Raw genomic sequence first — 15,014 nt, 5'->3', positions numbered from 1 at the left:
TGAACAATTTGGGCTCCTGGTAACGAATTATCCTAATAGTTTTGTCGCCTTAAAACTCAGTCTGGGTACCGCTTTGGTCCTCCATGTCGCGCACGCGAGAGTTTTCGAGCAAAGCTGTACAAAGCAAATGCGCTCTTATACCTGCACTACAATCGCACTACACCACTACAGAGTTCATTGACTTCACTCACGAATTAGCAGAAACCATTACTGATTGAGGGGAAACTGACATAGTATTTTTAGAATATGCTAAGGCATTCGTTAACTTATCCGAAACTGTGAGCAAAACTTCATAACACAATTAATAACACCCAAATTTTAAAATCGACCACAGCAGTTTTAGCAGGTAGGCATCAATATGTTTATTATATACACTTGATTCGGGCAAACTTCCCCTCTTATTAGGAGGATTATAAGGGTGAGTGCTTGGACCCCTTTTATATTTAGTTTACATAAATGATATAACGACTGACATTGATTTTTTCTTTCAGAATATTTGCAGACGACTGTTTCATATATCATAAGTTAAACAAAAGACAAATTTAAATCACAGGACGCGCTCACTGCTATCTACTGCTGAAAAAAAAAGGCAAATGGAAATGCGCCTTATAAAACAGCTGTTATGACTATTCATGTCGTATTACACCTGAGACTGCGGTGGAAGAAATCGGAAGAACTTTCAGTAGAAGGAACAGACACAGAGAACGACTCAAACTCAGCTAACTGGTTTATTTCTCAAACAGCCTTTAAGTACCCACGGAACTTTTTCCCAACCACACTCTACAGATAAACTCTTTTGTTGCAGACATTTCAAACCGGATGGATACAAAAGATTGTTATGACTATATAATTTAAAAAAAAAACTATTAAATTGAATTACTTTCTTGGCGGGCTAAGGGTGGATGGTGTGGAGGAATATACATATTTAGGGATTATGTTCAAGAAGCTTAGCTGGAGCCAGCACCTAAAAACAAAAACAGAAAATAAAACCAGAAGCAATGTGTTTGCACTCAGAAAAAGATTGCACATTGTGATACTAAGCTCATAGCGTAAAAAAGTTTTGTAAGACCCATTTTACATTACGCGAGTTCAGTGTGGTGCCCTTTTACTAATGATGGAACTAACGAAGTAAAGCGCATTTAAAAGCGAGGCGCTCAGTTTATTTATTATTGACGCTTATAATACTAGATTATCATCAACTTAACTAGTAAAAAAAAAAAAAACCCAGCTTCCGACTTTACACACACAAGCTATAATTAACAGATTGAAATTTCTTTATAAAATCATGAATATTTTTATATAGATAGCTCCAATTACTTAAAACCTTTACAGTCCAAATCCTTACGAATAAATCATTGCCGAGCATTAACACAATACAGGCTTAAAAATGATTGCTTTCAATTTTCTTTCTCCCCTCGGGCAATTCTGGAATGAAAAAAAAAAAAACTTAACAAATAAAAGTCTGTCTTTGACGACTTTTGATCACTTTGTAGATGCTATTGAATTTCATTTTAGCTAATTCTTTTGTTGGCACGTCACTGCTTTATGCTGTTTTGAATTCTGTAAGCACTACTACAGTAGCTCCCTGAATTGAGCTGGTAGTTTTCCCCATTAAATAAATAAATGCATCACGCGTCTACCTTTTCGCCGCGCGGGGGAGGGGGGAATATTGCGATATACAGAACGCTGCGCAGGAAAAGTGAGTAAGTGAAACGTCATACACTCTAACTTGAAAGAAGCCTGTGTGCTCACTTTCTTGTCGAAAACGCAGATAGCAAATGACTGCAAACAACGGAAGGATTCCAGCAAAGGACGAAGCTCAAAATACGACTAGATCTGAAAATCGACATGCGCGCAGGCAGGTGAAGCTTCATGGCCCTTGTCCGAGCCAACTTTACTAAAACTCTCAGTTGGGAAACTTATCCTTGAAGCCCGGACCGCTCGCGTCCACCAAGACCAAACTAAGAACAATAACAGCGCCACCCTTTAGCGGCTAGTCAAAACATGAAAGTTCACTTATATTGCTGCTGCGAAATGGCACTGCGAGATGGCGCCGCCGGCCCTTATGCGACTCGACCTGAACCGATGCGGGCAGACGTGCAGTTCCCGGAGTGGCCGCCGTGCGAGAAATGGCGGCGTTGCGATCGCCATTAGTTCGGTCCTCGATTACGGATGATCGCGGATCGAAGCGACTCTTTCTAAACAGGCTCTATGGCAGTTTCCCAACTGAGTTGTTTTAGTAACGTTGGTTCGTGCGTACATCGCATTTTTTGTTAGGTCAAGTGCTGTAAGTTTGGTCGTTCCCTGGGATTCTACCAATGTTCGCAGTGATTGGCTATCTGCGTTCCGAACAGGAAGTGAACACGCACAAAACAATTTTTTTAAGTCAACTTTTTAGCGAGTTTTAGACTTGCTTACGCAAAAGCTTTGCGTACGGAAACAAATAGCGTCATGGCCACTGCGCAGGCGCCGAGCCAAAACCGCGTTAAAGATTGGCGCATGACGGTAACGCTATTTCTCTGCGCACGCAAAGATTTTGCGTACGCTATTATAAAACTCGCTAATAACGTATTTTAGAACAATGTCCATGTTCAGATTGCGTTTTCAAGCCCCGCCATTCATGCGCCCTGTAGATCTCTGTGATTGGCCCGTCGTGAAATCTGTGGGAAAGGCAGTTTTAGTGTGCAAAACTAAAAGCTTGTCAATCTGTTGAGTGACGGGCAGGACGCAGTATTAAAAATATCTTACTATATTCTGTGATGGGCAACTCGGCGGGACAAACGAAGCCGTGGGCACCCAGGCTGCTTTTCATCTCCATTGGGCTTCCGCTGTAGATGAGCCTTCCTTCAGTGAGCACATAAAGCTGTGCGGGCAACCGTGGAAAAAAAGTATTAAGTTGTTAAGAATACTTAGTGAACGGCGTGACTCGCTGATCAATAATTATGCACAGCAGGATATATTGAAACGGATTAGGGGCGACGATGTTTGCTCAAATAAAAGAAACAGCTCATTGCAAAAACATTCTGAATTTACCTTCATTCTTTTTTGTCTTTTAGGAACATTCGATCGCGCATAGCCATGGATAATATTAACCACAGATCAACTCAAGTCAAGTAAAAACATGTATTTGTTTTTAGCAAGTTTTTAGTTCAAAGGATATTTATTCATGCAGGGGCCCCAAAGCTTTCAAAGAAAACTGTCGAAGGACCTTTTGGCAATAAAGGGCCAGTTAACAACCAGAAGTTAGCCCAGCGTGTAACGTATCTCTATCTCTCTCTCTCCCTAACTTTCCTCGTATTTGTTTAATATGAAGAGACTGTATTGTTTAAGCTATATTCGGTATTTATGGATTGCAAAGCCTTCAACGATAAAGTAGTCTTGGTCTAGCAGTAAAATGTACGCGCTCCGCCATAAATAAATCGAAGGTGCAAAAAAAAAAAAAAAGTTCCTTCCCGTAAGTTGTTATTTCTATGTCCGATCAATTATAAAAAACGCAGAAAGGTGTACTCTTGGAATGTTTTGCGTCTACTCTGGGAACGAATCGGTTGGGAGTAGTGATGATGGTCTTCTTTGAATTAGCTCGGCGAAGGACGAAGGCAAGCAACTACAATGGCACCTTAGTAGCAAAAATAATTCTTTTTTTTTTTGCCATTGAAACTGCATTACATTGGATCAGCTACCAATTGGCTTTCTCATTGGCTTTACTAATTAAGAAAGACCAATGATTGGTTATAGAGTGTGTCATGGTGCTGTATACAGTCAGAGAACTCTAAAAGTGCGGACGTCAAGGCCTTAAAAACAAGAAAACTATTGTCCAGGCAGACATTAGCGGACTTCGATCGTGCTACTATTTTTTGTATTGACATATAGGTCAGAGCGCACTTGCAGAATCGAAAACACACAAAACGCAGACACGCATACTATAGACCGACACGCGGAGCGGCTCTGTTTACCAACACGGCTGGAAGGCCGCGCATGCGCGGTAGCTATGTGGGCAAAAGCATCCCGGCTCTCCGTGTTTTCGCCATTGCGCTCTATGGCGTGCGCTCGTTGTTGACGTTGCAGGGACGCTTGTATCTTTATTTGTGCGTCGTATTTCCTCATAACGTATGTCGTATGCTATGCCCGACTATTTGAGCTCGTTGCCCGAGCCTGAACGGTAGCGGTATCGAAACAAACTGTGCGTGGACGGCGTTGCCTACGAGGATCCGTACGCCGTAAACAAGGCCTAGCTAGGTGTTGGACTTCCGACGTAAAGTTGCTGCCACGGAAGTCGACGGCTCAGGTCGTCGTTTATTTAGTTTTCGCCAAGTCAGTTCACGGCCGACAGGGTGCAGGCCTACAAGTCTCTCAAGGCCTACGATTACATCGAGTCGGTTTCCGCACTGCCGGCTGGATCAGCAGACTGTGGGTCTGCGGAAGTGTGTGTACATTAATTGATTAAATACACAGAGCGTCTTCAAGTCAAGGTATGATATTTTTCATACCCTCGTGACCACAAGGCATTACAACCAGTAAAGGTTTGTCCGTTCTGCAGTCTTGGCGGTAACAGGTTACAAGTAACGGCGTTACCAGGAACGCGTTACTTTTTTCAGTAACGTAGTTCCCTACTCGCTACGTTTTTGACACAGTAACGGGTAACGTACTTATGCTACTATTTCAAATAACGTAGTTACGTTAGTCGTTACTACTTCCCATGTCTTAAAGAAATCGCACTTCAATTGTTTCCGTGTTTTAGGCGTGAAGCCATGTTTTCTTTGCGATTTTTCTCGTAAGTATTTAGGTGAAACCGTAAAAAGAGATAAAGTATTTATGTTCAGCTTCTGCTTGATATATGACCTGTATCGTCCATAGAGTTATTATAATGTACGCTAGAGGTTCAAGTGGCGCTAGTGTGCTGACGCAAATTGAAGCAGACAGCAACCAGTCCAAAATTGACTTCCGGTAATGCATTCCTATGGGAAAATGCGAGTGCATTTTCTCACTGCGCTCAATCATAAGAGCAAATATCGCAAATAATTCGTACGTACTAGGTAGCTTAGAACATTTTTCAGTCAGGCCGACGAAATAATTGGTCAGTTACGGTGTTTTTCTTTCAAATTCATCGCATTAAAAACGGTGCTAAAACAGCTTCGTACGTGTATTTATGTGCACTGTCGGACACTGTTAGCGCGAACACGACTTCGGCGCTTTTCAGCGTGGGGGGTATACGTGCCAAACGAAAGAAGAACATCTGGAAATTAAGAAAGACGGCAAGAACTACGTAGTAACACCGGATCAGTAACTACACGTGCATATACGATCAAAATTAATTGAAGGCCGCGTAATGTATTCCTATTTTAAATAAGTAAGTACCGTTTTATTCTTTCTGCTCTGAGCGAAGCTGCTTGTTCTACGTTCAAAATATCACTCGCACGCTCGAAATCTTTGAGAACAAGTGCCCGATAAAAGCTGCCTGGCAGAGAAAACAATATGAAGAGACAACTTTTATAGCCCACGGACTTTATTCTCTACGTTTTGAATGTTTTTATCCGCTCATGCACGACGGGGTCATTTTTATATAGTGACAAGACTGGCATATTATCAATATATAAGCGTCACCGGATTGCTGGCGAGCCTTGAACACACTCTACATTCCTTTCGATTGTAATTTTGCTTCGAATCGTCGCTTGTTTCTACACACCTGCTGGGGAACACACGTTTGGGACTGAAATGTAGCGAAGTTAAACATCGGTCACTGATGAAGAAAAATGCGCTAACTAAAGCAATTACACTTTTACAGTCTTAATTAAGGTACATACTATTCGGTACGACCCAAATAACCAAAGTGTTCCGTGTTATTTTCCGGCGAAGAGACAAAATGCACGCGCGCTTTCCCATAGGAATACACAGGAAGACTGGAAAAGTAGACTGGTTGCTGTCTGCTTCAATTTGCGTCACGGAAGTCGCATAGACACTAGCGCCAGTTGAATCTCTAGCGTACATTATAATAACTCTATGGTATCGTCAAAACCGTAAAATGTGTTAAATCATAATTTAAAAAAGGAACGCAGAAGTAACGTGCGTTACTTTTCATCGGTAGCGGTAACGCGTTTCTTTTATATTTAGGTAACGTAGCTCAGTAACGCGTACCTTTTATTTGCAAGTAACGAGTGACGTATTTCGTTACTTTTTTTCGGTAACGCCTACAACACTGCCGTTCTGTCGCCGATCCCCTTCTGCTCGGTAGCACGTGCGTAGCGAGCCCCCGACGAGCGCTTGGCCGGTGCGTTGTGCGCGAACACCGTGGGAACAAAATCCGGGTGGTCTTGATCAGACGACGGTTTCCCTGCACATAAGCAAGCCTCGCGACGGAGATTGAAATGGAAGCCGCACTTGCCTCCAAGAAAGTGTTTGCCGCACAAACGGTCGTTCGCGCGAGGCGACCATTCTTTTCGATCCACGGATATTATCCACCTTCTATGCCTTTCAGAGTCTGCCGGGAACTTGTGGAAACTCACTCCGCTGCTTTTCTTGTACATTTCGGTGCAATTAACGACAACACAACTTCGCTACATGCTGAAATGCTATGACGCCCATGCGAAACGTGCGCGCTTTTGCCCACACCCCCCGGCTCCGGCGCGATCGCAGCGCCGCCGCAGCTCCGTGACGTCAAACCCGCGTGTCGGTGTATAAAGCGCAAGGCGGTGCATATTTTCTGCTCAATTAGTTTGTTTATTCGATGATAGTAAACGTCCAAAACTATCACAGACGTCATGACGTTGCAATTTTGGCGTTGTTTGATTGGCTTATTCAACTCGTAGCGTCTTAAGGTGAATAAGTGTAGGGCGAGTAAAACTCACCTTGTTGAAGTATTTCATCATGTTGATGGAAGGGTTCGAGATGACGGCAACGACCGTGTGACCTTTGTAGGCCAGGTACTTCAGCGTCCTCATGCAGATTCGCGCCTGAGAAGCGTCGACGTTCCTGAAGGAAAAAACGGGGCAGTGACTAGTTGGTTTCCCATAGATTTTCGCTCTTGTCAAACATGCATATTTCCATGAACGAAAACTGTATTCCGTGCTGCTAGTTGCGTGCAGTACAGGCGGAGGCTACGCCAGGTGAGGGGAGATAGGGCTAGCCCTAGGAAGGCTGGGGAGGAGGAGAAAAACTTACTCTTCTCTCTAACGTTCCTAGTATACTTCCTTCGTCCTCCATCAACCTTCACTCCCATCCCGCCTCCGTAGTGCACGCCCTTTCCTTGTTCGCCTGACGTTGCCTTCGCCTTTGATGATGATCCGTTGCAACTCAACAAGGTAGGGCGAAGAAAAGAAAGGCGAGGGAGGAGGAAGCGGACGGAACGCTGGAGAGGGGAGGGAGAAACCTCATCCTCTCTCCAGCGTTCCACCTGCTTTCTTCTCCCCAGCCTTCCTTTCCCTCGCTTTACCTTCTTGAGTTGCAACGGAGTATAGTGACACGGAGTATAGAGTGATACTAGGGCCTGAAAATGCATGCTTAATCAGGCGCCGTTGTGCCTATAAATAACAGAGTGTCACCGTACACAGACGACGAAAAGAGGGAGAGTGCCCGCGCAAAAGGCATGGAATCTTTCGCCTTTTCTGTAGACTCCCGACAGTCGCGAAGCTTTAATTTCGAAATATTGTTGAAATTTTACGTTGAGTACGTAACGTAATCTTCCAGAATTGAAGGAGTTACAAGGCAAGAATGAGAGCAATTCAGAAACGCATTCAAAATGCTAAGAATATTAATATCCCCAAATCTGAAGACGCGCAGTCTTATTGCACCATACCCTCGGCGGTATTAGGGCAGCGCTACACCGGGTAGAATGAAAATGTTTTCTTCAAATACTAATGTAGTCCCAAATTCGGTGCTTTTGCCATTATCTATTTTTAAAAGAGAAATAAAATTGATATTATGGCGTACTTTACTCGAATATACGATTTAGGAGAAACTCACAAATTGTCCAAATCAGTGCCCTAGTCAACCTGTCAATTTACTGACCTTTGTTATCCGGTGATTGATGATTAAAAAAGAAAGTGGCTGGTTTAGTTCATATAGCCCTAAAAAATGAACAACTTCGGCAATATGTTTATGTATATGCCCAAATACAAATTTAAAGATTATTGGACTTTTTAATATTTTTTTAACGGTGACAGAGGCTTATTAGAATTGATCTCGATGAAATGTTGGAACAAATCCTTAGGATCAAGAGGAACTTAATAAATGAGAAAACAAACATTCATAAAGGGCAATTGGCACGTAGGATTCCTCCCTTGGTGCTAAAGTGTCCTAACCTCGCAAATACAACCCCCCCCCCCCTTTTTTTAGACAAAAAAAAAAAAAAAACGATCGAGCCGTTTTTTTGTTTAAATTCTCATTCTAAAAAAAATCCATAAAGATTTTTTATTTTTTATTTTATTTTGAGACGTGCCCCTCACCTGGTGGGGTCGTCGACGAATATGAGGGGCTGTGCGTTGATGAGCTGCTCGGCGCACGTGAGCAGGCGCTTGTGGGTCTTGCTGATCTTGGCCACTGGGACGCGGCGGACGTCCATCAGACTCCAGCGCTCCATGGCGTTCACTACCTGGTCGGAGAACGGAAGCAGATACAGTACGACGCTTCAGTGGCCATGCATTTTCCGTGCCCAAAGCGATAGATGCATTTTTCGCCACTAAGAGCACTGCAGGGCCATCGATGGTCGACACCTCTCGTCCCCCTCATTGGCTCAAACGATTAAAGGAAGACCTGTTAGTGTCCTAATTTGAGTGTATAACAGCACAGATGCAGGAACTTCCAAGAGTATGAACGTTGACGCGTGCCTATGATATCCATGCATGAAATCTGCTTTGTAAAACAACGTCAAATTGTAATTTAAAAATGAAGGGCGTTTACAATTCCCTTTAATGCCGAATTAGAGCGCAGCTCTCGAGGAGGAGGAGGGGACGATGCGGAGAAGAGGGTATGCCCCCCCTCTCATTCTCCTCCCCCTCCTTCCCTCATCCTTCCCCCCATTTCTCTCTTTCTCCTCCCTCGTGACGTCACTCGTGACCTTCGTGACGTCACTCGTGACCTTCGTGATGTCACTCGTGACCCTCGTGACGTCACTCGTCAGGCCTCGTGAAGGTCACTCGTGAAGGTCGTGGCCTTCACTCGTGACCGTGACGTCACGCATGACCCTCGTGACGTCACCCGTGACGCCCCGTATGACATCATTATGGGAAACGTCCCATAATGCAACGCGCGGTTACGCCGATGGCGACGGCGACGCCGCTCAAGCCGTAAACGGCCGCCTAAGAGCTTCACTCTAAAATTACGATGTGTGTTGAAATAAGTCTATTGAATTGGACTTTACCAAACAGCCCATGGGGTTCTTTTCTGTGTCAAGAAGGGTAACTTTTGATGTCATCCTGCATCAATGACTGGTCCACTAAGTAGATCTCGAATCAGTACGTGTGCCGTGATTTCTAAAGAAACACGCAATAACAAAAAAAGAAAAAAAAGTTTCGTCTATACACAAACTCATCTCTGTTACGTCACGGCGCGGTGGTGGCGCGTCGGTCGCACTTCCGGTCTGGGGCTGTGGGCAGAAGTCCCCATGCCAGAAGTGTATTCCTGCGTTGTTTTGAAAGGAACCAGACAAAAACCTGCCTTCTCGTCAAAACGCCGCGACTGTGGCCGTACCAAAAGTGTCGAGAAAGGTTTGAAGGTCAGTTCTCACGTGCTCGGTTCGTCCGAGAATCTGGATATGTGCCGTGAAAAGGGAAAAGCAGACGCCGTCGGACATGGATTGCTTGGGCGGGAAGCACTTTGGGTTGAATTCACGGATACTTGTGGTCATCAGATTTATTTGTTTTGTTCCAACATAAACAGAAAACCGTCAAGTTGTGCGGACCACCTGCGGACCACGTTCAGTGCGTCTTCAAGTTCAAACGGTCGCCCGATTGTTCGAACTGTCGTCTGCTCTTTCAAACGTTTCTGCTTGTCGTCTGCTCTCTTAGTCGACGCCGGCCCGTAGACCAAATGATGGCCCGGTACTTACGATAAGACGTAAGTGCAGGCCTCAAAAGACTTAAATTTGAAGGTTAGTAAGCAGGCTCAATGTAAACAGTAGATACAAGGAGATGTTGATCATTGTTACCAGTGCCCATCACCGATGGTTATGCCTAATTCACTTGGTCCGATTCTGCTTGCGATTTTCAGTATCGACGTCACCATCTCCACTACGGTTCAAACTTTTGCAGTCCGAGCGGCGTCGCGACTGAAAATTGCGAGCCAAATCTCATCGTGCGAATCAGGTACATACTGCGGCGTCCACGCGGAAGGAATCGCGACATGTCACATTATTCACGCGAAGTTTTGCGGTGTAACGAGCCTCGGTAAGTTCGCCGACGCCGCTCAAGTAGTCAGACATCGCCAGAAAGACGTAGAATCAACAATTCGAACGCGAAAAAGGGCAGGGGGACTCACACCAACGCCGACAACACCGCATTTCAATGGTTTGTTTATGGGCGACGGCGAGCTTTTTGCCCACACCCCCATCGCGCATGCGCGGCGCCGGTGGCGTCCGCTAGGGGCGCTCCAGTTTGTTTGTAAACATGAGTTGGTGTATATTTCTTTAGAGCGCAGCTCTTAGGCGCCGGTTTCCGGCTTGAGCGGCTTGCCGTCGCCGTCGGCGTAACCGCGCGTTGCATTATGAGAGGTTTCCAATAATTATGTCACGTGTGAGGTCTCGAGGGTCTCTAGGGACACGAGTGACGTCACGGGGGAGTGGGAGAAGGAGGGGAGGAGGAGGAAAGGGGAGGAAAAGGGAGGAGGATGGAAGAGGAGGGAGGAGAAGGAGAAGAGGAGGGAGGAAGAGAAAAGGGGGAACGGAGAGGGAGGAGAGGAGGAAAAGGGGAGGAGGAGAGGGTACGGAAAAGGAGGAGGGCCATACCCTCCTCGTTTTACCCCCGTCTCCTCCTCCTCAAAAGCTGCGCTCTAATTCGGCATTACAGGGAATTGTAAACGTCTCATTTTTTTACAGCATGCGTAGGCCCAGCTAGTGGCAAAGTATAAAAAGCGACTTGACTCCAAAACGCATTTGGCACACTACAATGTGCAAGCGAAGCATTGTTGCGTCTCGGGTCATCACTGTTGCATCTGAGGTGTTCTAGACTTGACTCGGAAGTTAAAATGGTCCGGAACGGTTGGTGAGAACACTAACTTTTTATTGAATTAACTGATTATTACTTGTCCAAATTTATAATAATGAAGAAAGAGCGTTGTCGGCGTCTGTTCAGGCCGCTGGTCCCATGTCGTCTCGCTGCTCACTCCGTCTCGGCTCTCCTGTGTCGTCCTGCGCCTCATTCTTTTGTACCCTCGTGCCGAGGGTTACCTCGCGGCTGCGTGAAGTGGTGCAACCGCGAGGCAATACGTCAGCCAGATGAGACAGCAGTATTGGCAGTGCTATGGTGTGATTTGCAAGATGTTATCTAGTGTGGTGCAATGGATGTCGCGGGGACTTATGTAAGCGTGCGGCAACATCCGTCGACGACGCAGCACTTGAGCCGGGTAAGGTAATCTGACGCTCTCCGGGGCCGCTCGATCGAGCGGAGAAAAGTTCTCTCGGGAGCCGCTGGGTCGGTGCGTGCGTACGTGACCACAGTACTCCCTTCCAGAGAGTAGGCGAACGTTTAGAGATTTCCGTTATTCGAGTCTAGGCTTTCGTCTTGCCGCGGGCACGCGAGTGAGGCGTGTAGCAGGTGTAGGAGGAGATGCGATGCCCAGACGCTGTGGCACGTGGCAGCCGGAGCGTGTCTGGATCTCCGGTCGCTGGACGTTCGGGCGATGATGGTTTGGGGTGGACGACGAGAAGAGTTGATGCGAAAGATAAAGATTTCGATGGTAGGCGGCGATCACTTAGTTCTTCCCGTGAGTGCCGACCGTGAGTGGCGCCGGTCGGTGCTACAGAACCTTGTGGGGGCCGTCGTGGAAAGCTGAGGGCGTAGCCCGTGCATCACGTGTTGCAGTCTCTGTCGGACGCGCGTCAGTTTTCCGTACGAGCCAGGAGCGTCAGAAGGGCTTGTGGGATTCTCCTCTTTGAGGGTACACTGGGCGCTGGCTCAAATGCCAGTATCACCCGGTCGGTTTCCCGCGCTGCCGCATTAGTCAGATTCACGGGAAGTCGGAGGCCCACAAAGAAAAACAAAGCTCCGTAGAGCCAGGGCCTCCGCCGACGAGAGCCCCTGGCCCACCTTCGGGGCCAGCTTATGTAGCCTCGGAGAATGGACGCGCCCGGGGAGGCCACTAACAGTCGCGTCCATTATAACTCTCAAGGGTGTGCCGAAGGCGCGTTCACCCAAAATGGGCAAGGGAGAGCCGGCCCCTTCGGGGAATTCGGCCTCGTGGTTCCTTGTATCCGGGAGGCCGACGCCATTGGTGACGACGGCTCCCACGGCCTGCTCGAAGCTAGGCCTGGATAGGGATAGAGGGAACCCCATGGTTCCCACACTCCCCCCTTCTCAAGGCTAAGGTAGGCCAAAAAATAAAACGGTCTACCGGCTCTCAGAAACAAAATAAAAAAAAAAAACTACCGCGTCTGGTATTGACCCCCCCCTGCTAGGGTTGACAAATGAAATATCTTCGGGGACGCTCCCGGCGCTGAAGTCCGTGGCTCACCATGGCGCAGGGACAGATTTGAAGTCGGGGCTCTTGTAAAAAAATTAAGAACAACTTGTCCCCTGCCCGCTCCCGCTTTCGCACCGCAGGCTTAACCCAATTCCAATAAAAATGAATAGGATCATGTGATCAAGTGAAGGGACAGGACGATGTCTTGGCCGAAGTCCAGGAATGACGACGCCGGAGCGTACCCTGACGACGCGCCCCGTCGTTGGCGTCGGCACGAGCGCCCACCCGCAGTGCATGCAGGCGGGCTCCAGGCATCGGGACGGGAATCCGCAGATTGGGGCAGCAGCAGGTCGCCGTGATGGCGTAGTGTGTCGGGGAATGACACTCGAAGTCCATGAATGGCAGCGAAGCCCCAGCTCCAGGTTCCCAGGGTTGGAGACGGAACCAGGCAGCAGGAGGACACGTGACGCCATCTTGATCACAGCGGAAGTGACCAAGTCTTTCGGGCCGGCAGGGGGACAGGCAGCCTCGGCGATGATGACGTTGCCCCGGCGAATGATGACGCTGCCCCGGGATTGTTGTCCCCCTCGTGGGCCGCGCCATGACTCACACCCGCCTGGTTCTGGAATGCAACCTGCGCTCTGCCCCCTCTCCCGTTTCTTTCCCCAAGAAACCTCGGAAATTCCGAGCAAGGTCGAGCCGTCCAACTGAGGACACTCGACCAATCCCTGGGTGCTCAAGGACCCAGAGATAAAAAGAGGCAGAGACAAAAGTGTCTTTTCTGCCGTGAGTCACGTGCATCGCACTGGCTCGGCTCGCGAAGTTATTGTGAAAATAGTTCCACGACTCCGCTTAATGTCAACACGGATGTCCACATACCAAGCTGACTCGCGTCACCCCGGACATTAGATTTGTTGGTGACTGATCGACTAGGCAAAGTTCTTTGTAGCTGCTTTTGCTAACGATGCCTAATCGCTTCGATTTGCGGGCGCAACGAAATGTCAAATGCGCCACCCTGTCCTTTCATGTGATATTGAAACGATGCAGGGCTGCAGTCGGGCAGGCTCGCCAACATTGTTATTTTCCAAACATGTTAGCTTTTACCTTAGGCTGAACCATAAATTCCTGTGCCCAGGTATAGCACAGCGACCTAACTTCGAAAAGTCTTGGAGCCGCGTGCTGCCCTGGCCAACGCGAACTAGGAGAGCACCGAATGCATCTACCAGCCGCACAGGACAGCCACCTTGAACTGCAATGTTCGTAAAGGCCAAGCGCCGTAGCACGAGTTGATCCGCATCAGCAAGAGCAGAAACCGACCCCAAAATTAAAAAAGAAACCCCGTGCCAATAGCGATACCAGACTATTCACGGCACACACGTCGGCAACAACACGAGTTGCTCGACCCGGCGAGTACGCTGCCCGGCTGCCAAAGCCCGTCGCAACAATACGAGTTGCTTAGCGACGTTAGTGGCGAGCGTACCGCCACCCTAGCCCGACTGCGCAGAGTCCGCGAAAGTATTTACAAACTATTCACATATTTACACCCCGGATCGTTCTGCTGAGCATCAAAAACTCATCGCTGCTACCGTCGATTCCCAACGAACACCTCGAGTGCCGTGGTTCACAATCTCGTCCAGTGACCGCAGGGCGGTCACCTTAATCGGACACGCAATCATCTCGGGACGCTGTTCAACCTGTTGCACTGTCCGGTAGCACGATTGAACTGCTCCCGGACCCCGCGGCGTTTTCACAATTCACGTCGCTTTTACGGGGTTGCAACTCGATAGGTAGCCCTGAAAGGTTCCTAACGTTATTGTTGCGTCCGACGCTCACTGACTTTTGGCCGGAGTCGATCGCGGGTAAACGGAACATAGTAAATTCTAGTATCCGAAAACCATGCTCACGCCAGTCCTCTGTCCCTTGATAGCGGAAAGGAAAGACGGAGTAAAAAGGAAATCATTTTGACTCACTCAGTTTTCCCCGGGGGCCTTTGTTCCGGGGTCGCTTGGTCAACCTGACGGCTACTGGTCCGTCGACGCGGCGACGAAGGGCACCATCGGCGGTCTTCGCAACCTCGCTAGACTGGGACCGGTGTTGCAGGCACAGCGCATTTTCTCGCTCCGAGATACGCTTTTAGTTTGTGCGCTGACGGGGTGTCCACTCTGAATGGGCCCCGCGAGCCGTCTCGAAAGCAAAAAGCTGCACTTGCTTCGTGTTGCGTCACCGTGCTTTGTTCGAGAACGGGCTTGACCTCGAAAAGCGCAGGTGTGCCTCCCCAGCGAAGTAGGCCGGCGTCGTCCCGAAAGGGAATGCCTCGGACGTATTGCGGGCGTTTAGTCACCTCCGTTTGGAAGCGAGCTCGGCTGAAAAGACACTGCATTGTGTCCGTGCGTGGCTGACGTGGCCAC

General features: G+C 47.9%; 1 protein-coding gene across 1 annotated transcript in view; it reads right to left on the bottom strand.

The window, feature by feature from the left end:
- The window catches only part of LOC8051429 (ATP-binding cassette sub-family G member 4-like), a 60,284-nt gene that overhangs the window by 27,161 nt on the left and 18,109 nt on the right, over nucleotides 1–15,014 (bottom strand). Inside the window, exons 5-7 of the mRNA XM_042291641.1 lie at nucleotides 8,439–8,584; nucleotides 6,843–6,966; nucleotides 2,749–2,863 (exon numbers count right to left, since the gene is read on the bottom strand). Coding sequence (XP_042147575.1) covers nucleotides 2,749–2,863; nucleotides 6,843–6,966; nucleotides 8,439–8,584 — 385 coding nt within the window. The remainder of the gene's footprint in view (nucleotides 1–2,748; nucleotides 2,864–6,842; nucleotides 6,967–8,438; nucleotides 8,585–15,014) is intronic.

Source organism: Ixodes scapularis, unplaced genomic scaffold (genome assembly GCF_016920785.2).
Source record: "Ixodes scapularis isolate PalLabHiFi unplaced genomic scaffold, ASM1692078v2 PGA_scaffold0__279_contigs__length_252992795, whole genome shotgun sequence".
NCBI lineage: Eukaryota > Metazoa > Arthropoda > Arachnida > Ixodida > Ixodidae > Ixodes > Ixodes scapularis.
The sequence above is the reverse complement of the archived record's forward strand: the minus strand, read 5'-3'. Positions and strand labels throughout refer to the sequence as shown.